At 35.7% G+C, this 26711-nt stretch overlaps 1 protein-coding gene across 3 annotated transcripts in view; it reads right to left on the bottom strand.

Annotated features, from left to right (window-relative positions):
* TBC1D12 (TBC1 domain family member 12) overlaps positions 1–26711 on the bottom strand; it is a 102327-nt gene that overhangs the window by 55942 nt on the left and 19674 nt on the right. Inside the window, exons 1-2 of one of the 3 annotated variants that reach the window (XM_047073193.1) lie at positions 10269–10399; positions 6760–6796 (exon numbers count right to left, since the gene is read on the bottom strand). Coding sequence is in view for 1 of the 3 variants with exons in the window: in XM_047073195.1 (XP_046929151.1) it covers positions 10269–10392 (124 nt within the window). In the remaining 2 variants the exon portion in view is untranslated. Of the gene's footprint in view, positions 1–3888; positions 3940–6759; positions 6797–10268; positions 10400–26711 lie in introns of those variants that run through there. The other 2 variants (XM_047073195.1, XM_047073194.1) reach the window with 2 other exon arrangements.

Raw genomic sequence — 26711 nt, 5'->3', positions numbered from 1 at the left:
AGTTGTCAGCACAGAGCCCGATACAGAGCTTGAACTCACAAACCATGAAATCATGACCTGAGCCAAAGTCGGATGCTCAACCGACTGAGCCACCCAAACGCCCCGGGGCCTGAGGATATCTTAATAGAAACCTCCAAAACTGACAAAAAAACAAAAACAAAAACAAAAAAAACAAAGACTGGAAAAAACAAACTCAACAGAATATCCAAGGACTACAGAACAACTACAAAAGGTATATAATATATGTATAATGGGAATATCAAAAAAAGAAAGAAGAGAAAAAAAGGAGAAACAATATTTGAAACAATGATAACTAGGAATTTCCCCAAATTAATGTCAACACCAAACTACAGATCACCAAGCAGAATAAATGCCTAAGAAACTATACATAGGCAGATCATATTTAAACAACAGAAAACCAAACATAAAGAAAAAATCTTGAAAGAATCACTGGGGGGGTTGGGGGAGGAGCCTCTTTCCCTATAAAGGAGGAAAGAATTACATTCAACTTCTTAGAAATCATGCAAGAAGAAAGAAATATTTAAAGTGTTGGAACAAAAAATGCAACGACCTAAATTTTGTATTCTGCTAAATGATCTTTCAAAAGGAAATTAAAGAAATAGAGACATAAAGACTTTTTCAAACAAAAATTAAAGGAATTTGTTATCAATAAGCTCTGTCTTACAAGAAATGTTAAAAGATGCTCTTTAGAGAGGAGGAAAATGATATAGATCAGAAACTTGTTTGTATACAAAGAAAGGAAGAGCATCAGGAAGGAATATATAATGGTAAAATAAAAATTATTATTTTTAGGGGTGTCTGGATGGCTCAGTCGGTTAAGCATTTGACTTTGGCTCAGGTTGTAATCTCATGGTTGACGGGTTCGAGCCCCACGTTGGGCTCTGTGCTGACAGCTCAGAGCCTGGAGCCTGCTTCGGATTCTGTGTCTCCCTCTCTCACTGCCACTCCCCCGACTGTGCTGTGTGTGTCTCTCTCTCTTAAAAATAAACATTAAAAAATACTATAAAAATTTATTATTTTTATTATTCTTAACTGATCTAACAGATAACAGCTTGTTCAAAATAATGACATATCCAATTACATCTGTATTTATAAATATGTATATTTGTGTGTGTGTATACACATACATCTTTAAGTATATATGCTCATATATAAATGAAATGAATTACAGCAAGGATACAAAGGATGGAAGGGAGGGATTTGATTATATGATAAAGTACTTGGCACTATTTGTGAAATAGTATGTGTTCCTTGAAAATGAACTTGGACTAGCAGGAAATAAAATCATATTGCAAACTCTAGGGAAACCACTAATGAAATTTTTAAAAGATCATCACTGTAGAAAATCTGAAAGAATAGACAATGCCTAGAACAAGAGATTATAGCAAGGTTGTAGGATACAATGAAAGTCAATTGCTTCCCTATGTTCTAGCAATAAAAAAATGGAATTTAAAAATTAAAACACATTAACACAGTATCCAAGGAAATGAAATACTTAGGTATAAATCTAATAAAATATGTACAAGATGTACATGGGGAAAATTACAAAACTCTGATGAAAGATATCAAAGAAGAACTAAGTAAATGGGGAGATATGCCATGTTTATAGTTAGGAAGAGTCAGTATTGCCAAGAAGTCAATTCTTCCCAAATTTACAGATTGAACACAATCTCACTCAAAATCCTGGCAAGTTATTTTGTGGATATTAACAAAGTGACTCTGAAGTTTATATGTAGAGGCAAAAGACCCAGAATCGCAAACTCAGTACTGAAGAACAATAAAGTTGGAAGACTCATACTACCTGCCTTCAAGACTTATAAGAAAGCGACAATAATCAAGATAGTGTGGTATTGACAGAGACAGATCAATGAGACAGAAGAAACAGTCTAGAAATTGTCCCACAAAAATAGTTGACTAATCTTTGATAAAGGAGCAAAGGCAACACAATCAAACAAAGTCTTCTTAACAAACAGTGAATAACCGGATATCCACATGCAAAAAAATGAATCTCGACACAGACCTTCCACTATTCACAAAAAGTAACTTGACATAAATGTAAAACAAAAAGTTATAAAACTCCCTAGAAGGCAGAAGAAAATGTAAATGACTTTAGTCATGGTAATGATTTTATTTTGCTATAACACCAAAAGCACAATCCATGAAAGAAATCATTGAGAAGCAAGCTTTATTAAAATGAAAAACTTTTGCTCTGTAAAAGATGATGTAAGAGAATGAGAAGACAAGCCACAAACTGGCAGGAAATGCTTGCAAAAGATACCTCTGATAAAGAACAGCATATTTAGCCAAAATAAACAAAAAACTCTTAAAATTTGTCTATTGAGTTGTTCTTATTGTTATAAAATGAACAACTAAATTAAAAAATGGCAAAAGATCTCAAGAGATACCTCACTAAAGAAGATATACAGATAACAAGTAAACATAAGAAAAGATGTTCCATCTCATATGCTACTAGAGAACTGCAAGTTAAAATAACAGTAAGATACCACCGCACACCTATTAGAATGGTCAAAATCCAAAACACCAACAACACCAAATGCTGGTGAGGATGTGGAGCAAAAGGAACTCTTACTCACTGCTGATGGGAATGCAAAATGGTATAACCACTTTGGAAGACAGTTTGGCTGTTTATTACAAAACTAAACATAACTCTTACCATATTGATCCAGCAATCGGAATCCTTGGCATTTACCCAAATGAAATGAAAACTTATACCCATTAAAAAAAAAAAAAAAAGAAAAAAAAAAAACCCTGCTCATGGATGTTTTACAGCAGCTTTATTCATTATTGCCAAAACTTGGGAGCAACCCAAATGTCCTTCAGTAAGTAAACGAACTATGGTACATCCAGACAATAGATAAATGACCTATGGCACATGCATACAACTGAGTATTATTCAGCACTAAAAAGAAATGAGCTACTGAACAATGAAAAGACATGAAGGAAACTAAAATGCATATTGCTAAGTGACAGAAGCCAAACTGAAAAGGCTGCATACTGAATGATGCCAATCATACGACATTCTGGAAAAGGAAAAACTATGGAGACAATAAAAAGATAACTGGTTGCCAAGGGGTTGGGGTGCTGGTTAGGATGAACAGGCAGAGCAGAGAGGACTTAGGGCAGTGAAAATATTCCATATGCTACTATAATGTCATTATACATCTGTCAAAACCCATAGAACATACAACACCAAGAGTACACCCTAATGTAAACTATAACTTTGGGTGATTATGATGGGTCAGTGTAGAGTCAATGAACGTAACAAATGTACCACACTGTGGTACAGGATGTCAAAAGAGGGAGAGGTTGTGCATGTGTCTGGGCAGGACATATATAGGAACTCTCTGTACTTTCTGCTCAATTTTGCTATGAATCCAAAACTATTCAAAAAGTAGTTTATCAATTTAAGAAATACATATGTAAACCAAATCCAGCAATACACCAAATGGGTAACAACTGTGGCTAATTGGGAGTTTATCCCAGGAATAAGTTGGTTTAACAATCAAAAAACTTTTTCAACTCAGTAAGAAAAATGTCCAAAACAGACTGGATCAGAACTCTGCCTCATCTTGATGAATGAAAAAACTAAATAGCTAGTGCCATCAGGTACTTGAGAGACATAAATTCAAATCTCTCAAGGATGATACCACCTTAGCCTTCAAATTGTTTTTTACATACAGTGTTTCAAATATTATATCCAGGACCCAAGCAAAGGTAACTAGGCACACACAGAGATAAAACAGCATCTAACAAAAACTAGCAGAAATGATTTTCAATACAAACAGACCTATAGAATTTCCAGACACTGAAGTTATCAGACACAGGCTATGAAACAACTATACTTACTATGTTTAAGGAGATAAAGGCCAAGCTTGAAATTTCAGCAGGGAACTGTAAACTGTAAAAAGTGATATAGCAGATTTGAAAAGGAACCAACCAGAAACACAAGAAATGAAAAACACAAATCTGACATTAGGAACTCAATGTATGGGGCTATATTCTTGGTACATTCTCTAGGTAATCCACTGTATTTAGGAACCAGAATCATAGACTATTAAAATAAATCTTAAAGCCTTTGTTTGCCAACTCACTCTTTTCTAATTTAGCTTCTATAATGCCTCCAGAATTACTTTCCTAATGTATGAGTTTGATGTCTCAGTACCTTATTTAAAATTATTTTGGATAAAACCCAACTCTCTAATCTGGTGGCTAATGACCTTTCACAATCTACCCTATATCCTGGATATACTAGCCTATTAACAAGTCTTGTGCATTCCTGCTTGCTCATTCAATTTCCTCTTTCTGGAATGGCTTTCCCCATCTTGTCTACCTACTACACTTCAGAACACAATTCCTAGGTCATCCCTTAGCAAAATTAATTACTCTTTCATATATACTCTTCATACTTTGTTCACAACTCTACTACAGCACTCAACATCATTAAAATTACAGAGGAAGCTTTGCCTCCCCCCGCCCCCACAGTTATACTGGAATAATTTAAAGGCTAGGACTCATATTTACTTCTATCTCAAGAGCCTGAACCATACCTATTGTATTATACACAGTCAATGTAAGTCAAATAAATTATATATGTATTGAAATAAAAGCCAATTTTAGAGAAGAATCTAGAATCAGTTCAAGAATTTTGTTCTTCAATTTCTGCTAGAGAAAATGCTTAGAGTTTGCTAACATGAGGTCACATGGTGAGAGCTGGCAGCAGAATGGTATTCTGCCACACTCTAATGCCTTGGGCTCTGTAGCTAAAGGGTTCTACCAGAAGGAAGGTGTACTAGGATGGAAATGTGAGAAAAGATCAGACTATGGGTTCAAAGGGAGGGTGGCAGGAGTCTCTGAATAGCTTCTTAAAGAAGAAAAATACTGGAACTGGGGAGAAGAAAGAATAAAATAGGAGCTTCTCTTCCAAAGACAACATGAAAACCAAAACAGCCTGACACATAAACTGACTTGACTTTGAGTTTCAGTAGACAGTGAGAACACCTCTTCTAAAGGAGTTAATGTTAAAACTGCATCGCCAAATAAACCCTCATGTTTCAGTATGCTGTGAACAGTTTATAGACAGCCAAAATAATCTTTAGAAATGGAAGTAACTCCCCATGTGGACATCTCTACATGTGTACCCAAGATAAAGAGGCTCTCTCACACAACAACTTGATCCAAGAGCTAGGGAAACCATCATGCATGGAGTAAAGAGGATAAAGCCAATTATGATGCTTTTGCTGATTCTAAATTTTATTCCAGAAGCTGTGAATTAGCAGAAATAAAATCTGTCCCATAATTCAAGCTTAAATGAAACCTTGGGGTAATACATTTCATTGCCCTTTTGCATACAGGAATGCCTCAGTAAACTTTATTTTGGTAGTTATTAGCACAATTTTGTTTAGTCTAATTTGATGCCTAACATAATATACAATTCTGACATAAAGACAGAATGAGTATAACTTTTAATATAACTTTGATATTCAAACTGTATTTACGGAATCAAATAACAGGTAGTCAGTATTTACAGACTGTAACCTCTTCCCAAGTCTATTTCTCTGATAATAGAAAAAAAATTTTCCCCAAATCCTACCCTATTCAATTTGTGAGAACTTACTGCTTTTATTCTTTTAATTTTCTTTAACTAACATAAGCTTCTCTCTTAGGGCTTATGCTTTTCTCCTCTCCAAGAAGCAGAGGCTGAGCTATTATGAATTCCTCTCTCAATTTTCAGACCATACAAATTAGCTTTTATAAAATCAATTTATTCACACATAAAAAAGACCTAATAATTTATCATCAACTATAAAATAAAGAATACATGCAGCTGGAAAGGTAGTTATTCACTACCTTCTCAAGGTGACATTACATTAGGTAAATAAAGGTGAAAATAAAACACAAGGGTGTAACAATTTTAAGGATTTTTCAAAAATAAATTCTGCATATAGTCCAGTTCCTCTACAATTTAACCACAAAAGAGATAGGTACTTTATGAACTACTCAAATTATACACCAAAGGTATCTATGTTTAAGCATAATTAAAGCCAACAAATTGTTTTCAAATATTCTAATGCTATACACACCAATAAAATTATTAACCAGAGTATTAAGCTCTAACACTTTCACAATGTTATATATTTAAGTACTGCTCACAAAGCTCACATATTCTAGTCCTTTCCATAATGTTATTGTTCCTGCAGTAAAACGTTTCAAAGGCAAAGGTTGAACTGAGGAGAGTAACCTATTCTTTTAGACTTTCAGATGCTCAGATTAAGAAATTCGTTAGTGTCTTAAAACCTTTTTCCCTGACCTGTCAAAAGTTATATAAAAGTGATTCAACCATCCAACTAAAACTTCACTCAGAAAAAGACATGAGTGATGAAAAACTAGAATCATCATCTAAATACTACAATGTTATTTTCTCCTTAAAGATGCCAATATAAAAGTGTCTAGCAACAAAAGGTCACTTTCTACTAAAATACTGTCAGTTTGACATAAATGGGGTATATTCAATCTACTATGCAATCATGTTACAATTATACATAACATGGCTCATTTGTAATCATTCTTACTTGCAGTTTGGAGGTCATAAGACAAGCTATGTAGCTATATTCCAACTTTGGCCTATTAATTTAGGAAAACCAAAAACAGGTCAATTGAATCACAATATAACTGAAATACTATTTATAATTAATAGATGCAATTTTTAACATGGCTCACCAACAGGTTCAAAAGGCCACAAGCAGGAATTTCACACCTACAAGAGAACACATGTGATAATCCTCATAAAATAATATTATGAATATTCATGTGATTTGGGAATTGATTCAAGTTAAATGCCAAACTTGGGTCAGTTTGACTTTGCTAGTATCCTAAAATGATTTTTATGTTGCTTTATGTTAACAGGAAAAGCACTAAAATTGATCAGACCTTTAATAAATTTACTAGAAGAATAAAATTTAAAAAAAATACTTAATCTACAAATATCTTTCACTTGTGAAGTTCATGTATCTCTGAAAAGCTGTAGGTGCAAAACATATGAAGTTAAATAAGGCAAAAAAAAATTATATATATAGTGACATTCTATTCTTGAAATGAGTTATAAAAATATATATAACACCATATATATATATAAATATATACACACAAAAATAATTATATGTGCTTCCATACAAAAAAAGAATCTTAAAAGGCCTAAAAATGTGAAGGGAAAGTGAAATGAAACATATCTTCCTATAATGATTTATGTTTTATAAAGAATGTAATCATGTGTAATTATTAAGGAAGAAAAAAAGTTTGTAAATCAAACCTTTACTTTTTCTATATAGTTTCTTTATAATCTTATAGATGTCTTTCTACCAGAAAGAAAATTCTGGTCCAGTAACATTCATACTCAAGAATACAGCAACTCCCTTCTGAATATCTGCTTTAAAAATATATATATACTATGAAATACTACTATTTTAATCTCCCAATAAATCTTACTATTTTGCCACATTCAAAAAGCAAGTAAGGAATGCTTAAAAAGCCCAAAGGAATGTATTTTTCCTTTGAATTTTTAGCACTGACTCACTTTTTCAGGCACTTTTACACTGCAATTACTAGCTACCTTCATTTTATACAGCCTGAATAGCATAAGGCCCTACCTTAAAACATGAAAGATGTGTCCTAACATTCTTCATGGCTTTACTGATATCTTCATTTTTGATTTCTGGATCCAAACATATAATACCCATTCAAAAGGAGTACATGGTAAAGGGTCTCAAATATATTTTTATATTCATGTTTTACAGAGTTTAAAAGTCACGGCTGAGAAAACATGTTTTCAAGCAGGAACAGAGACACAAAGTTATAAATGTGCTGTTACCAATAAAGAAAATCATGCCCACCTTGAAAACGACAACTGCAGGGAAGAGGACAGCAAACTCAGACAGATGGGGAGTAAAGGACATACAGAGAAAGAGAGAAAGAGAAAGCAAAAAGGGAGAGGCAGAAACAGGTTCAATCACATGGGAGACACATATTTTGAGGGTGGACACATATTTTTCTTATTATGAAGAACAAAGACTTCATGACCCACCATACCTCCCAGAAAACAACCAACCATTAAAAAGGTACCAAAATACACAACAGTACCTACTCATCGCTGGAAAGGTCAAAAGTTAAAAGGAGCAGCTAGCATCTGTAAAAAGCCAGACAAAGGACTAGAGAGGAGAGCAACTGCATTTCAACTCCACTCCCTCTTCCCATATGAAAAGTTGTTCTTTTCCTAACCACTCATCAAATTTTCACAGAATATATATGAAAAAGACAGAATATGACACCTTAGCTTTCCAAAATGAAAATAGCTGACTAAAAGTATACAACATATAAGTAAACAGATAATTATCCAACCAGTAATTTATTTAGAGACCTATCGCAGAATGTTTGCGTACACGAAGATAAAAGTATGCACATGCATATTTAAGGTAAACTACCATAAAGTCAAAAATACAAACCTTCAATAGCAAGACCACTGTTTTGCCTCTAGAGGGCGAACTTGGTCTTCTGGAAAACTCTAGACAAGAGAAGTTACTTTCAGACTTTACAAAAAGTTAAAATTTAAGATGTCGAGATAGCAAAGATTTCCAAACTTTCTTGGTTAACAGTGCTCTTAACGTACCATTAATTTTTTCATGGCTCCCCCTAAACCAACAGAAATACTTAAATCATTCTAGGTATGTCTAACAATTTAATAAGGATTTATGTCCTAACACTTTGTAGCCATTTGAAAACACAATACACATAAATTAAAGGAAAAAAGGTTTTCATTCTTAAATAACCACAATTAATTACTAATTGGAAATGTATGCTTGTTGTGCACTGTATCATTTCACAAACTTTGAAATCAGATTGGACATGATCACGCTCATTTCCTGTTAAACACTGATTTTTGTCCAGTATCTGATTTTCATTACAGCAGTCTTAGAAAAACCAGATTCACAAAGATATGATGCCATTTAATGCTGAAACTGTGTACAATCTCAAGCTAACAGTCTGCACTGTATCCAACAGATGTAGAGTAATCACGGAGTCAGCCACAGTTTCGCTGTGCCTAAGCTGCAGCACATGGGGTGCCTGGGCTCACAGCTTGGAAAACACAAACTACAGTTTCAAGTCCCAGAAGCTATATAAACCATTCAGTATTTTAACTGTAAATAAAATTAACTATAACAAATGTTTGTAAAGATCTAAAAATTATTTTCTTATATTACTTGGGAAACCAGTTTTTCTTTGAGCAATAAAAGGAATACTATTAAATCCTTAATGGAAGATATTTTTTCCAATTTGAATGATGATTATTGTCTTAATGTAATAATTTTTATACATACTTGTGTTGAATCTGAAAGAGGAAACAGGAAATGTATTACGTACATATCGTCTTCTGAGCAACAACTTCTAGGAACTTAAAAATGTCTGCAACTGATCCAGTCTCACTGCTTTCCAGCCTCACTGATCTCCTAATACTAATGAAACACTAGTTCAGGAGACAAATTAGATCTGAAATTTTTTTTTTTTTTTTTTTTTTTTTAAGTAGGCTTCATGGCCAGCGTGAAGCCCAACACCAGGTTTGAACTTACCACCCTGAGGTCAAGACCTGAGCTGAGATCAAGAGTTGGATGCTTAAGTGACTGAGCCACCCCGAAGCCTGAGATCTGAAATTCTTAAGAACTTCAGAATATGGATATTAGTACAGCTATTAGAAGAACTGGCTCCTAAGTTACTAGAAACAGATTACATACCCACTTATTTCACAAAGTCCTTGGTTTAGGTAGAACACCAGAAAAGTGACCAAAGACAAAGTTCAACCTCAAAATCTACTCAGTTTTTGCTTTCTATGGTTTTATCAATTGACATCTCCCTATATCCATAAAATCTGTGCCACTGGCAAACACCACAATGTTCAATTAGAAGTCAGAATACGTGGTAAGAGTGCTTAGCTAAGAAGAAAAACAAAACAAAAAACCAAAAAGCTATCCAAGGAATAAGTAGGAAAAAAAAAATCACTGTACCATAAAACATAACTGAAAATATGTGCATGTTTTGTAAAAAGATTTAAGGTTACTACAAATAGCCAATAATCCTCAAATTTTATATGTAGGAAAATATGAATGAAAGTGTAATATGATTATCAAGAAAAAAAATACTTAAAAAGCTAAGACAAACCACATGGCAATATTAGTACTTACCTGTTGAATGATTTTGGAAGTTTTCTGAAGATTCTCTCTGGGAGGGACTTTACCAAATAATTTCCAACCAGGAGCACTATGGACAACTGATTTGAGTTCCTTTGTCCTTTTTGGAAAAAGGTTTCTGAAACAGAAAAAGTTACATGAATTGTGTTTTTTGTAACCAGGGTACTACTTAATGTTTTTTTATTTTTTATTTTTTTTAATGTTTATTTTTGAGGGGGTGGGGGAAAGGGCAGAGAGAGAGGGAGACACAGAATCTAAAGCAGGCTCCAGGCTCTGAGCTGTCAGCACACAGACAAATGCAGGGCTCAAACTCCCTAACTGCGAGATCATGACCTGAGCTGATGTCACGCTTAACCAACTGAGTCACCCAGGCACCCTTTAATAATTCTTTTGAAGTATATTTATTCCCAAGACAAATACAACATACTTTTAAATGAAAAAAAATTTTTTTTAAGATTTTCTATTTTTAAGTAATCTCTACATCCAATGCAGGGCTCAAACTCACCACCCTGAGATCTCTTGATTGCATGCTCGATTGACTGAGCCAGCCAGGCACCCCAAATGAAATTACCATAAAACCTTGGATTGCAAGTAACTTGTTCTACAAGTGTTCCACAAGACAAGCAAACATTTCTAATAAATTTTAACTTGATAAATGAGCGATGGCTTGCAACAGGAGTGGTATGTGACGTCGAATGTCAAATGATCACCACTGAGCCAATGGTTCTTGTAATTCACATCGATATACAAGTGCTTTAGATTACAAGCATGTTTCCAGAATGAGTTATGCTTGTAAACAAAGGTTTTACTGTATCTCTACTACTTACACTACTATTAGACTAATAATCTGAATTAAGAATACCTGACTTATAAAGAAATATTAGAAAAATCATCAACAAAAATACTAGATAAACAAATTGGGAACTGTAGAAAATGACAACTTTAAATAAAATGGAAACATCTGCTTTGAGTCAACTACAAAGAATACGAGAACTGACTGTATGTGTACTTGACAATAAAAGTCAAGAATTTGAGAAAAAACAAAGTTAAAGAGAACCTGTAAACAGATTGTTGGGAAAATACTAATTATTTTCAGTAACAATTTGTTATTGTTGCAATAAAAGGTCATCTAATGATCCTCCACTGCTATAATACAGGTTTATATAAATTGTTTTCTTATGGCAGGTACGTACTAGAAAGCTTATTGCCAAAGAGTCAATATACAGCCAAGGAAGAAAGTGTATCTCTCACTTAAGTCTAAAGAAAACCTGCACAAGGATCAAATTTTTATCTATCTCCAGGTACTTACCAACCAAATTAAGTATATTTTGAACACGTAAGCAGGACTGATATTTAATATATGTATCCATCAATAAAGCATGACCAGGGCACCCTCAGAAAGGTACTGATGAATCCAACTGAATAGGAACCCTTTTTATAAGCTGTGATATAAATAGTCATTAAGAAAAATTTTAATTTACATACAGTAATAGTTACAGATTATCTGAAGTCCTAAATAACTTGGTTTATGTACAAACCATCATATATGTTATTTAAAAAACAATACTGTAATAAGAAGAAGTTTAGATTTTAAAGCATAATGTTAAAGCTATTCTTCAAGTTTAGAAAGGTAAAAATGAGCTCCTACAAAAGAATGTAGGGTAATTAATCCATAATAAGTTAAAGAGACACTCTCATTTTCTTGGGTGTGCCATGGAGGTGAACTGACAAAAATGTAGAGTAATTTCTACTTAGGGTACTCTGGAAGTTTCATCTCAGGGACAGTATCGAGTGACTCAATTTTCCACTTAATAAGATCTAGGTTGGAAGGGTGTCTGGGTGGCTCAGACAGTTAAACATTTGACTTTGGCTCAAGTCATGATCTCATGGTTTGTGGGTTCAAGCCCAGCATTAGGCTGCACACTGACAGTGTCCAGCCTGCTTGGGATTCTCTCTGCCTCTCCTTCTGCTCCTCCCCCACTCATGCTTTTTTCTCTCAAAAATAAACGTAAAAAAAAATAAGATCTAGGTTGCAGGAGTGGTATATTTATAACATACAATTTCAAGCCTCAAAGGATGGCCTATTAATTTAAATATTTGATATGTTGGGGCACCTGGCTGGCTCAGTCGGTTAAGTGTCTGACTTCAGCTCAGGTCATGATCTCACGGTCCATGAGTTCGAACCCCGCATCGGGCTCTGTGCTGTCAGTTCAGAGTCTGGAGCCTGCTTCAGATTCTGTATCTCCCTCTCTCTCTACCCCTCCCCCACTCACGCTCTGTCTCTATCAAAAAACGAATAAATGTTAAAAAAAATTTTAAATATTTGACATCTCATGTGTAGTAACAGACTGAATTTGAATGAGCATTTCTCCTTCAAAATAAATGTGAAACTGTTAAGTGTTCTTGATAGAGGGCACTGAAGAGATGCTGCATGAGAAAGAGGCTCTCTTATGGTTTCCAGCTGCTGCAGAGTAGGTCAGTGCTATGGGTGTGAGGACATCCAGGAGAACTCTGCTCAGTCATGTGCCCAGAACATGTAGTCCCTCAGCAAACCTACGGCATCAACAAACTCAGCCTGAAAATGGCTTTCCCGCAGCTTTCTTAATGTGTAAACTAGCACCCCAAAGACTTCCTGGGGGCAGTGATATACCAATTCCCTTGGTAAGCCCCACACAACTCACCTGTACTCCCTGGCCAGTTCTCACCAAGCCATGCTATGCTCCCCCTACCAGCCCTTATGTGGCCTGCCTACACTCCAAAAGTTTGTCATACAGCCATGCTAAAGAACAGGAGAAAATCTTTGTCACCATGGTTTATGCAAAAAATTACTGAATATGACAAAGTCATTATACATAAAATAAAAACAGGGGAACCTGGGTGGCTTAGTTGTCTGACTGTTGATTTCTGATTCAGGTCATGATTTCATGGTTCATGAGATCAAGTCCCATGTCTGTGCTGTCAGTGCAGAGCCTGCTTGGAATTCTGTCTTCCTCTCTCTCTCTGTCTCCACTGCTCACGCTCTCCACCTCTCTCAAAATAAATAAACATTTAAAAAAATAAATTGGCCTTAATCAAATTTAAAACAAATTTAAATTAGATTTGCACTTCAAAAGCATCACTGTTGCAAAATGGAGGAAGGGGAAGACCCAGAGGTCAGTACCTCCTCAAAGTAAAAACTGAGCTAGAAAGAGCAATTGTAATCAACTACTTTAGAACCTTATCAAACACTTGTAACAAACAGGGAAGTACATGAAGGAAGAGGGTGCTGATCTTTCCTAAGTGAACAGCATGGGTAAACCAACCACCTTCCCTCAATTTCTCAGCTCCTCCCTCCCAAAGTAATGAGGATTAGGAGCCCATCATTCTGAAGTGATTGACTGGTGTCAGGAGGAATAGCTGGGATCATGGCCTTCTAAAATATGGGGTCATGAATTTTGGTTGGACTGACAGAACCCTGAGGAACCAGCACAGACACCTGTATCAGTTTCAATCATCTTGCAGTACCTTTTACTGGTGGTGTCCACTGGAACATTAAAACAGATTAAACTCTCTTTGTCCCTGTTTTTGAGCCAGATATTTAAGGAATACATCTTTGTCAGGCTACCAACTGACTGCAGACATAAGAACATAAATTTGTGACCACACACAAAAAGGATTATACACTTAGCAAAATAGTTTAGAAATATCATAACTGGATGACTCTACCACTCAACAAGCAAAATCAGCAATCATTGAAGAGTAACAGATTTATAGAATTACATTACAATAATCAAAATGTCCAGCTCTCAACAAAAAATTACAATACACACAAAGAAAGAGCCATTTACAGAAAAGAGAGGATCTGGTAACAAACATACCAGAGAAAGTCCAGAAAGTGGAATTACTACTCAAAGATGTTAAATTAACTGTCTTAAATATACCCAAGAAGCTAAAGGAAACCACAAAGAAATGGGGGTGGGGTGGGGAATGTATGAACAAAATAAGAATATTAATAAGGAAAAAGTATTATAAAAAAGAACCAAACAAATTCTGGAGCTGAAAATTTGTATAACTAAAATGAAAAGTTTCACAGTGGAGTTCAACATCAGGATTATGGCAAGCAGAAGAAAGAATGAACACATGGGAAGGGAAGATAAGACAACTGAAATTATCCAGTGTTGGGGTGCTTGGGTGGCTTAGTCAGTTAAGCATTCAACTCTTGGTTTTGGTTCAGATTGTGATCTCATGGTTCATGGGATTGAGCCCCGCATCCGGCTCCACACTGACAGCATGGAGCCTGCTTGGGATTCTTTCTCTCCCTTTCTCTGTGCCCATGTGTGCTCACTCATGCTCTCTCTCTTTCAAAAATAAATGAACTTAAAAAAGAAAAGAAGACAAGTCCCTGGGTGGCTCAGTCCATGATCTCATAGTTCTTGAGTTCGAGGCCTGCCTTGGGTGAGCTCAAGCACCACTTCAGAGGAGCTTGAGCTCTGCTTCAGGTTCCATGGGATTCTCTCCCTTTCTCTCCCTCTCCCTCTCTGTCCCTTGCTCACTTGTGCCCTCAAAAAAAAAAAAAAAAAAAAAAAAAGAGAGAGAGAGAGAGAAAGAATAACAAAGAGCAGTCCCTGAGTAACCTATGGGACATTATCAAATGTAAACACATACACAGGTACCATAAGAGTCCCAGAAGGAGAAGAGGAAAACAGAGGGGCAGAAAAAACTGTTTAAGAAATAAAGGCTAAAAATGTCTCAAATATGATGAAAGACATGAATGTACACAACCAAGAAGCTCAACAAACTTCAAGCAGAATAAAGTCAAGGAGATACGCATTGAGACAAATTATAGTCGTACTGCTAAAACCCAAAGGCAAAGAGAAAATTTTAAAAGCACCAAGAGAGAAGCAGATAACACAAAGAAGGGATCTTCAATAAGATTAACAACTGATTTCTCATCAGAAACCCTGGGGGCCAAAAAGTAATGGGATAACATTTAAAATTCTAAAAGAAAAAAAAAAAAAAAACAAAAAAAAACTAGCAACCAAAAATTCTATGTGGCAAATCCAACATTCAAGAATGAAAGAGAAATGAAGACATTTCTAGACGAACAAAAGTTGAAGGAGCTCATTATCAACAGATTATATGCAAAAGGAAACTCTTCAGGCTGAAATGAAAAATAGCTAGAGAACAACCTGAAGCCATGAGAAGAAATACAGAGAATATTTGTAAAATTAGCTACGTAGGTAAACATCAAAGCCAGTATTATTGTATTTTTGGTTTATAACACTACTTTTTTTCCTATGTAATTCAAAAGGCAAATATATAAAACAGTATTTATAAATTTATGTTAACGGACACACAATGTAAATGTACTTTCTGACAATAGCAATATAAAGAAAGAAGGACACAGATGTAGTAGCAGTGTGTATGTATATTAATAAGACTAACTTGATATTATTGAAAATAAGTTGTTTTAAGTTTAAGATGTTATGTGTAATCCCTAAAGTTACCACTAAACTTAAAAATATACAGAAAAGGAAAAAAGGGAATCAAAATAGTCCACTACAAAAATTCAACTAAATGCCAAAAAGGGGTAACGGAGGAATTGATGAACAAAAACCATAAAAGACATACTGAAAACAAATAGCTAAATGGCAGATGTAAATCCTTCCTCACCAACAATTATTTTAAAGCTAAGTCGATTAAACCCTCCAAAAGAGAAATATTGGCAGACTGAGTTAAAAACTATCCATATGTGTCTTAGAGACTACTTTTTATTTTTATTTTTTATTTATTTTTAAAAGACTATTTTAAAAACTGAAGTACAGTTGACAGCAAGAGACTCACTTTACACTTAAAAAAACACAAAGAAGTTGAAAATAAAAGAATTGAAAATCATATTGAAAGCACATAATAACCAAGAAAGGGCTGGACTGGCTACATTACTGTCAGGCAAAATGGTCATTAAGTCAAAAAAGGTTACTAGAGACAAAGGAGAACATTATATGTTGAAAAAATACTTAATCCAGTAAGAAGATATAACCATTATTTTACTATTATTATTTTTAATGTTTATTAATTTTTGAGAGAGACACACAGAGTATGAACAGGGGAGGAGCAGAGAGAGGGAGACACAGAATCACAAGTAAGCTTCAGGCTTCAGCCATCAGCACAAGAGCCCAATGCGGGGCTCGAACTCACAAACCTCGAGATCATGCCTGAGCTAAAGTCAGACGCTTAACTGACTGAGCCACCCAGGTGCCCCTATATTATTATTTTTTTAATGTTTATTTTTCAGAGAGACAACCAGACAGAGCATGAGTGGGGGAGGGGCAGAGAGAGAGGGAGACAAAGAATCTGAAGCAGGCTCCAGGCTCTGAGCTGTCAGCACAGAGCCGAGGCAGAGCTTGAACTCATGAACCGCGAGATCATGACCTGAACCAAAGTCAGACGCTTAACCAACTGAGCCATCCAGACACCCCAAGATGTAACTATAACTATATATAACTATATATAACTATATATTCACCTAAGAAGAGCCCTAAAATATGTGAAGCAAAAAACTGACAACATTGAACAGAGAAATAGACAGTTCTAGAGTACTGGATATATCAGTAGCCTACTTTCAAGAATACATAAAACAGACCAGACAGATCAAAAAGGAAAAGACTAAAACATTATAAATCAATTAATCTAAAAGGCATACACAGCACACTCCACCCAAACAGTCAAATACATGTTCTCAAGGGCACATAGGACATCTTCTAGAATGAAATGTATGTTAACCCACAAGTCTTAATAAGCTTAAAAAGATTGAAATCGTGCAAAGTATCTTTTCCAACCACAATGAGATCAGAAATCAATAACAGAGAACAAACTGGAAAATTCCCAAATACATGGGAATTAAACAAAACAGTCTTAAATGACTAGTAGGTCAAAGAAAATAAAATCACAAGGTTAATCAGAAAACACCTTGAGATGAACTGAAACAAACAACATACCCAAGCTTATGTGATACGGCTAAGGGAGAAATTTACAGTAAACACGTACATTAAAAAAGAACTGGGGGCGCCTGGGTGGCTCAGTTGGTTGAGCATCCAACTTCAGCTAAGGTCATGGTCTCACAGTTCGTGAGTTCAGGCTCAGTGTTGGGACTCTGTTCTGACAGCTCAGAGCCTGGAGCCTGCTTCAGATTCGGTGTCTCCCTCTCTCTCTGCCCCTAACCCACTCTCATTCTGTCTCTCTCAAAAATAAACATTTTTTTAAAAATTAAAAAAACAAAAACAAAAACAACACACAGGGTCCCTGAGTGGCTCAGTCAGTTGAGTGTCCAACTTTTGATTTCGGCTCAGGTCATGATCCCAGGGTCATGAGATAGAGCCCCAAGTCCAGCTCCATGCTGAGCATGCAGCCTACTTAAGATTCTCCTTCTCTTGCCCTCCAGCTCCTCCCCACCCAAAAATAAAAAAATAAAAAATAAAAAAAATTTAAAAAGAACCATCTCTTATCAATTACTTAACTACACTCATGAAGAAACCACAAAAAGAAGAGCAAATTAAACCCAAAGCTGGCATAAGGAAATAAATAATAAAGATTAAAGTGGGTATAAATGAAATAGAGAATAGAAAAGAGAAAAATTTTAAAAGCTCTTGTTGAAAAGACCAACAAATTGACAAACCTTTAGCTAGATGACTAAGGGAAAAAAAAGGCAGGATTCAAATCACTAAAAGCAGAAATAAAAGTGGGACATTACTACCAATAAAAAGGAGTATATGTGAATACCACAAACAATGGTCTATAGTCTAGTATTAGGAAGGAGCAAATCATAAACCACAATTAGCTACCAATCACACCCACTAAGAATGGCTATTATTTAAAAACAACAACAAAAAAGAAATAATAACAAGTTTAAAAGGATGTGAAAAAACTGGAACGGATGGACATGTAAAATGGTGCAACAGCTTGGAAAACACTGCTGGTAGGAATGTTTAGCAGTGCAGCCATTTTGGAAACCAATTTGGCAGTTTCTTTTATAAGTAAAACATAAAGTTACCATACAACCCAACAATTCTACTTCTAGATGTCTACCCAAGATAAATGAAACACAGGTCCAAACAAAGGCTTGCCCAGATATGTTAACAGCAGTATTATTCCTAATAGCCAAAATGTGAAGACAAGCTAAATATCCAGCAACTGCTAAATGTATAAAACAAAATGTGTACATTCATGCAATGAAATACTATTCAGCAATAAAAAGGAATGAGACAATTGATACACGCTACAACATGGATGAACTAAAAAACATGCTCGGGGCGCCTGGGTGGCGCAGTCGGTTAAGCGTCCGACTTCAGCCAGGTCACGATCTCGCGGTCCGTGAGTTCGAGCCCCGTGTCGGGCTCTGGGCTGATGGCTCAGAGCCTGGAGCCTGTTTCCGATTCTGTGTCTCCCTCTCTCTCTGCCCCTCGCCCGTTCATGCTCTGTCTCTCTCTGTCCCAAAAATAAATAAACGTTGAAAAAAAATTTTTTTTAATAAAAAAAATAAAAAAACCATGCTCAATGAAAGAAGTCAGATGTATAAGACCACATGTATAGTTCTATTTATATGAACTTTGCAAAAAAAGGCTACTCTATAGGGACAAAGTAGATTAGTGGTTGCCTTGGGGTGGGAATAAGAATTGACTGTAAATGGGTACAAAGGATCTCTGGTGTGACAGAAATGCTCTGCAACTAGATTTTGCTGATGGCTGTACAACTATATAAATTTAATAACATTGAATTGTACTCTTATGAGTGAATTTTATGGTATGTAAACTATACCTCAACAAAGCTGTTAATTAAAAGACTATTTAGGGGCGCCTGGGTGGCGCAGTCGGTTAAGCGTCCGACTTCAGCCAGGTCACGATCTCGCGGTCCGTGAGTTCGAGCCCCGCGTCAGGCTCTGGGCTGATGGCTCAGAGCCTGGAGCCTGTTTCCGATTCTGTGTCTCCCTCTCTCTCTTCCCCTCCCCCGTTCATGCTCTGTCTCTCTCTGTCCGAAAAATAAATAAACGTTGAAAAAAAAAATTAAAAAAAAAAAATAAAAGACTATTTAACTAACAATCAAATATAGAGGACTAATACTGCCGAAAGTTGGTCTTTTGTCAAGTTTAGTAAAACAAATTTAGGCAAAAAACAGATTTACGCGAAAAAGAATAGAAATAAATAAATTAGGAGTAATGAGAAGATGCAGCAAAATTTTTAAAGGGAAGGAAATTTGTAAACAACTCCTTGCCAATAATTGATAACATTTCTCAAAATGGACAGAATTATGCAAAAATATAACTTATCAAAACAGACTTGGGAGAAAAAGAAAATATCAATAGTTTCAAATTCACTCAAAAAACTGAAAAGTTAAAATTTCTCCCCCCAAAAATCAGGCATGGAACTTTTACATGAGAGTTCTACCAAATTTTCAAGATACAGATTATACCAATATTGTATAAACTGCGTTAGAGACTTGAAAGAGAGAAAAATCCTTAATCATATAGGTAAGGCCAATATGAAATCAGTAACAAAACCAGGCAAGAACAGCTTAAGAGAGTAAAATAACAGACCAGTCTAACTCATGAACATAGAAGAAAAATCCTAAACAAAATATTAGCAAACTAAGGGGTGCCTCAACTGGCTCAGTCAGTTGAGTGTGTCTAGCTTGTGATTTTGGCTCAGATCATGATCTCACAGTTAATGAGTTCGAGACCCGAAGGGCCTACCAGCCTGTCAGTGCAGAGCCTGCTTGGGATTCTCTATCTCCCCTTCTCTCTGCCTTTTCATCAATAAATAAACATTTAAAAATAATGCTAAGTTTAAAACAAACAAACAAACAAACAAGGGGCATCTGGTGGCTCAGTCAGTCAATCGTCCAACTCTTGATTTCAGCTCAGGTCATGATCTTGCAGTTCTGGGAGATCCAGCTCTGTCAGCACAGAGCCTCCTTGAGATTCTCTCTCTCCCTCTCTCTCGGCCCCTCCCCTGCTCATGCTCTCTCAGTCTCTCTTTCTTTCTCTGTCTCTCAAAATAAATAAACAAAAATTAAAAGTAAAAAAGCAACAAAAAAGCAAGATGCAGAAGAGTATAGGCAGTATACCATTTTTCTGAAGCTAAAAATCTATATAATAAAATAATAAGAAAAATGTTGTGGCAAAAACTGTTGCTTATATTGCCAAATGAGTTCAGGTTAGTTGTTACCTCTTAGAGGTGAACAGGATGGTAAGACAGTCATAGGAATATTTTCAACAGTATTGATAATGTTCTATTTCTGAGACTGGGCAAAGGGTTCACCAATGTACACTGGGCGCCATAATTCATGCATCTGTTACCTATTTTCTTCCATATATGTCAAAAAAATACTAGTTTTTATTAAGTTATGTAAAACTAATACTCCCTGGTAACTGGAGAGTGCTAACTAAAACAGTTAAAAGACTGCATGTTCTGAATCTACCATTTGGGGAGCTATAAAACTAGCCTTTTCCTGCATGGTGTTGGGCATCCACTTTTTCCATAAACTTAGGTACACTTATTTGGGATGAAGCTGATAAACATTTCAGATTTTAAGTACTCCTCTTTCTTTTAGTTTCTTTTTATATTTATTTATTTTTGAGAGAGAGCGCGTGAATAGGAGAGAAGCAGAGAGACAGGGAGACACAAGGATCCAAAGCAGGCTCCAGGCTCTGAGCTGTAAGCACAGAGCCCAACGCGGGGCTTGAACTCACAAACTGCAAGATCATGACCTGAGCTAAAGTCGGACACTTAACCAACTGAGCCACCCAGGTACCCCAATACTTGTCTTAAGGTCAATTCACATATATATATAATTTTGTCTCAATCATTAGACTGACATAGTTACTGGATCAGAAGACTTCATGCTAACAATTAGCTCTTGTGGGGGGAAAGAAGTATACAACGAACAACAAATTTTGTTTGTTCTTTTACAACTACCACCAACTCTAATCACTGTCCAGTGTCAAGTGTCAGATCTTTCACTACAATCTTGTTTCAAATCTAAAAACCCATAAATTGCTTCTCTCCTCACAATGCATAAACAAGGTAGCTTTATGAAGGGAAAAAAAAACCCAGCATTTCATTCTCTATACTAGAAATGCAGAATTACATTTATAATTAAAGCAGGCTAACATAAAATAGAAGGGGTTGTGCATTTTTTTCAAATGCAGTAAAAAATAGCTTCAAATAATGTGACCTGGCTGAGAATGCAGACAGAGCAACAGAATGAGGAGACCACAACCTCACATGAAGATGTAGCTCTACCAAAGGAAGGTATTAACCACAGACCAGAAAATTCTCCAAGCGCAGAGATTTACAGAGAGCCCTTGGGGGTGGTCATGTCTCTATACTTGTACCTACAATTAATGTATCGTAATCGCTACCAAACACATTCTCATATGAAAAACTAGTCTATACATACTAATATTATGCATTAGAACTCTGTAACTCTTTATAAATCACGGCCAAAATGCCAAATATACATGAATCTTTCTGTAAAGACCATTAGAAAGTATCCTGCATCACAAAAAAATCTGTTAAGATGTGCTATGTGTTTACATGTGAAATTAATTCACAAGGATATTTTAGACTTCCAAAATTAAAGTCAAGGAATATTAAATTCTTAACAGTAGGCATTTCTATGGATGTAGTTTCTGAAGAATCTTGATATGACTGGAAAAGATAAAAAAGAAAAAAAGCAAAATAAATTTATAGCCTCCACAACAGAAAGCCTGGCTTAATATATATTCTGGTATAATATTACAATGAAAGTAAGTTCAGCATGAAGTTTAAATTTTCATTAAATCATAAAAACAAATCAAAGTTTCCATATCCAATAAGCACTGGTTACTATAAGAAATTTCTGTAAAAGAAAGATGAGCCAACAGGTATCCAATTGCTAAGAAAGGCCACCAAGATAATGTTCCACATTAATTTCTTATGCCACTAAGAAATTTTGGATTAGGTTTTCAGGTTATCCCCTGCTACAAAAACTGCAAATAAAAGGCATACATTTGCAAAGAAAAAGTAATTTTAAGAAACTGTTACAAATACATGAAATTGTATTAAAACATTACAGATCAGGGGCGCCTGGGTGGCTCAGTCGGTTAAGCGGCCGACTTCAGCTCAGGTCATGATCTCATGGTCTGGGAGTTCGAGCCCTGCGTCGGGCTCTGTGCTTACAGCTCAGAGCCTGGAGCCTGTTTCAGATTCTGTGTTCCCTCTCTCTGACCCTCCCCCGTTCATGCTCTGTCTCTCTCTGTCTCAAAAACATAAAATAAATGTTTAAAAAAAAACACATTACAGATCAAATGGGCTCTACTGGTTAGTCTAGGAAAAGAATACCACTTTATTAAATCCTAAGGAAAAACATAATGAAAAGGTACATTAATAGTCCAAATAATATGTCATATGCTGTCATTCTTCTTATGCCCCATCCATAGTCCCCCAATCCACTACTAGGGGACTGGTGAAGTTGAGGTCTCAATGCATACAAATGTGTGGGACTACGTTCCTCCTCACCACCTTTTCAAACTAAACACACACACACACGCGCGCGCGCAAGCGTGCACGCACAGTTCCCTTTTTTCCTATCCCCCAACATATTCAAATTTCTTAAATTAAAATCAATACTAAAAATTCTTAGCAAAACAAACCAAATATGTTCAAGTACACACACATACGCAAAAAAAAGAGGACAATTCTCCTCTCTGGATTCCAGAGATAGAGGTTGACTGTATGAGTGATATTTATGTGGCAGTGTTGGGAGGAAAAGGTCACTCCTATTTTGTATTCTTCATGTTTCAGGGGAGAGATGGAAGGGGAGGGACACTCCCGGCTTTTTTCTGCCCCCTTATGTAACTCTTCCACCTGCAGGGTTAAATTTTGGTGAAAGACATTACTAACAGCAAAGATAGTTTGTTCTGCTTTCCTAACACGACGTTAAGTTTCCTCTGTAGCTCCCTGCCTCTGACCCTCAAAGGAAAGGCCTGCAGTGCTAGTGACCAGCTGGAGTATTCCATCAGGTGAAGTATTAGGAGGCACACTGCAGCCAAAGACACGTCGTCGTTCAGTACAAATTACATCAGCATAAAGCTGATGTTTTTAGGTCCCATTTGTCTGTGTCCTGTGTTTTCTTTTTCCTACTGATTCCAAACTCAGACAGTATGATAAAGAGATGCTATTTACTGGTTCTCCCCAAATTCTGACAGTCAAGTTTTTACAACCTGAAAGTATCTTATTGCTTCAGATATACTAGAAATATCATGTGTTATTCAGATACACTAGAAAACTATGTGTTTCCTGTTTGGGGTGGGTTTTTTTTTTTTTTTTTTCAGTCTGTGACATCTTATCCCCAATCAACACTATGTTCACACACACAACTGTCTACACACACAGAGACACAAACACACTATTTTCCATTCTCTCCTCTAAATTTGTGCCTGCTCTTTTTAGCAAAAAGAAAATGAGAAAATCTGTTGCATCAGTTAAGAAATAGTACCAGTTGAGAAATAACAGTTCAGGGTTTCCATATCGCTGAAAATATGAAAAAGAAAAAGAGACACACCAAGAAAAAAACTGATGTGGGTTTTAGACGAGAAAGAGAAAAAAAGGTCTGCTCTTCTTTCTCCATGGCTTTCATAATAAAGGTTGGTGAATGACTCTTGTGTATTAATACTTATTAATATTTGCTTCACATACCTGTGTATTTCATGTTTCCAAGATTTCTTTTATCACACAAAAAGAATAACATATGATAAAACAATCAGACTCCTTGCCTGCTACACCTTATTAAAGGATAAAGCTAACCTTTTTAAGGGGCAAAACTTACACCACGATTTCTAAAGTAGCAAAATCTCCAGGGCTTCAGTCTTTAAGAACTGCCAAACCCACTTATATACCCAAGACAAAACCATGTAAATTCCATAGCTTCTGGGACGATGGAATTTGACACTATAGAAAACTGAGAACACCTAAGTCCTCGATCTTCTTATTGCCCACAATGTCAGCTCCAGGAAAAAAAAAGGGGGGACTGTTTTGCCTAACACTTACATCTATAGGACTATTTTAATTTTTTAGATTAAATTCTAATCATCACTTAAATGGAATTGTACATAAAAAGGGGTTAGAATGCTTTTCCAAACAGGAATCCAACTTTAATCAAAAGAATAAAATCTCTTAAAAAAATAAAAAGAAAACAACAACAAGAGCAACAACAACTAGAAATCCTGACCTTATATTCCAACTCTGTCTCAGTAGAAGCTGGACTGCTGAAAACACATCAACTTCCTGGACTTTGTACTTAACTTTCCCTGAAGCATAATAAAAGGCCAAAAAGAAAACATTATCTAGTGATCATGGAATGCCACAGTTGACTGCATAATTAATTCAAAGAAGTAGTAGTACTGTCTCTTTAAAATTCAGTACTTTGGCTACCCTTGAGTATTTTGGATTAAAGATCTGGCATGAAGATTACTTACATTCTTTCCAAACCTCAATCATTTTTCACTTGAAAAAGACTTTCAGCTGACTATATGCAAAAAAAAAAAAGTACTTTTTCTGCCAGATAACTAAGGCTTTTTTTAATTCCAAGAATTTTCTTTTTCAGGCTGTTTCTGGATATTGTCTTTGTTATTACAAATTGTATAAATCAAAAAATACAGAATTTTTATTTAATATACACTGCTAGACTAACCTATATATTTTCAGAGATCAGAACTATCAAAAAAAGAAAAGAATTCAGTATTATTTACTCTTTGTCAAAAAAAAAAATCCCACATAGAATTTTAAGGCTGAAAGTGAAGATTATAATTTTTTTTTTTTTAAGTATTTTAGAGCTGCTAGGGACTTTAGAGAGTAAGTAGGTCAAAAGTTCTTCATCACAATGACCCTACATGAATGAGCTAGAGGAGGTCCACAAGTCCTCTTAGTATGCACAATTTGTTTTTTATTGTTTTTTTTTTTTAAGTTTCTTTTGAGAGAGAGAGAGAGAGAGAGAGAGAGAGAGAGAGAGAGCAGGGGAGGGGCAGAGAGATAGGGGGAGAATTCCAAGCAGCTCTGTCATTGCAGAGCCCGACATGGGGCGTGATCTCACAAACCATGACATCAAGACCTGAGCCAAAATCAAGAGTTGGGTGCTTAACCAAATGAGCCACCCAGGCGCCCCTCTGTGTATAACCTGAAGTAAACGATGTGCTTATGTAAATTTTTCTTGGGTAGCTGCCTACAGCTGTCATCAAATTACCCAAGGATTCAATGTGCTACCCTACCACCCCAGGAAAACCTACAAAATCACTCGCCAAAGTCACATCACTAGGGACCTGTAAGAGCTTCCCAACCATCCCTATTGTCTTCCATTCTAGACCTTGCAAAAATGTTTCTTGTTATTCATTTAAAGTTCAAAAACATAAACTATTTTTATTCTTTCTTCTGTGTTCATGTCAGCAAGTCACCTTATTGTAGGTCTTATTTCTTTTCTTTTTTTAAATATCTTATTTATTTCTTTGTAAGTAATCTCTACACCCAATGTGGGGCTTGAACTTATGACCCCAAGATCAAAAGTCACATGCTCTACCAACTGAGCCAGCCAGGTGTCCCTATCTTATATCTTAAAGTATATAAGTTTTGGGCAATATTTTACTAATAGAAATCTTTTTATTCTTTTGCTGCAGGAAGAGAGCAAAACAGAATAGAATTAAAGGGAAAGAAAAACTTATAAAAATATTTTTTGTTTTGTGTTACATACTAATTACAGTATGTATCAAATGCTTCATGAGGAACATCTTCATCGCTCTATTCCCCATGTAGTACCCTAAGACATTCAGAGGGAAGACAGAAACCACCAGAAGAACAGAAAGAGTACAGAAAAGAAGTTTTAGAACAAGAACATGAGTAACAAGGAACAACATCAGCAAAACATGAACAAAGTACTGCAATCACCAGGAGGTAAGCTATTTTTCTAAAAGACAGCTGGGAAAGAAAGGCAAGATAACCACTGATGATGATGAATAAAAATCCACATTTGTGGATACTTTTCCATTTATACCTCTTGCATAAACAAAAAAGAAATTATGTTAGTTTTTTAAATTTATAATAAAGGTAAAATATACTCATATATACTTAACCTTCAATAATGGATACAGGGTTTCTTTTTGGGGTGATAAAAATGTTCAAAACTAATTGTGATGATGGCTGCACAATTCTGTGAATATACTAAAAACCACTGAATTGTACAATTTTTTTAATGTTTATTTTTGAGAGAGATAGAGAGATAGCAGGGGAGGGGTAGAGAGACAGGGAGACAGAGAATCCCAAGCAGAGTCTGCAGCTGTCCAGTGCAGAGCCTGATGTGGGGCTCAAACCCACAAACTGTGAGATCATGACCTGAGCTGAAACCAAGAGTCGGACGCTTAACTGACTGAGCCAC

This window comes from Lynx rufus, unplaced genomic scaffold, assembly GCF_022079265.1.
Source record: "Lynx rufus isolate CCGP_SWC_20201006 ecotype Redwood Valley unplaced genomic scaffold, mLynRuf1.p SCAF_11, whole genome shotgun sequence".
NCBI classification, from domain to species: domain Eukaryota; kingdom Metazoa; phylum Chordata; class Mammalia; order Carnivora; family Felidae; genus Lynx; species Lynx rufus.
This window is presented reverse-complemented; position numbering and strand designations above follow the sequence as displayed.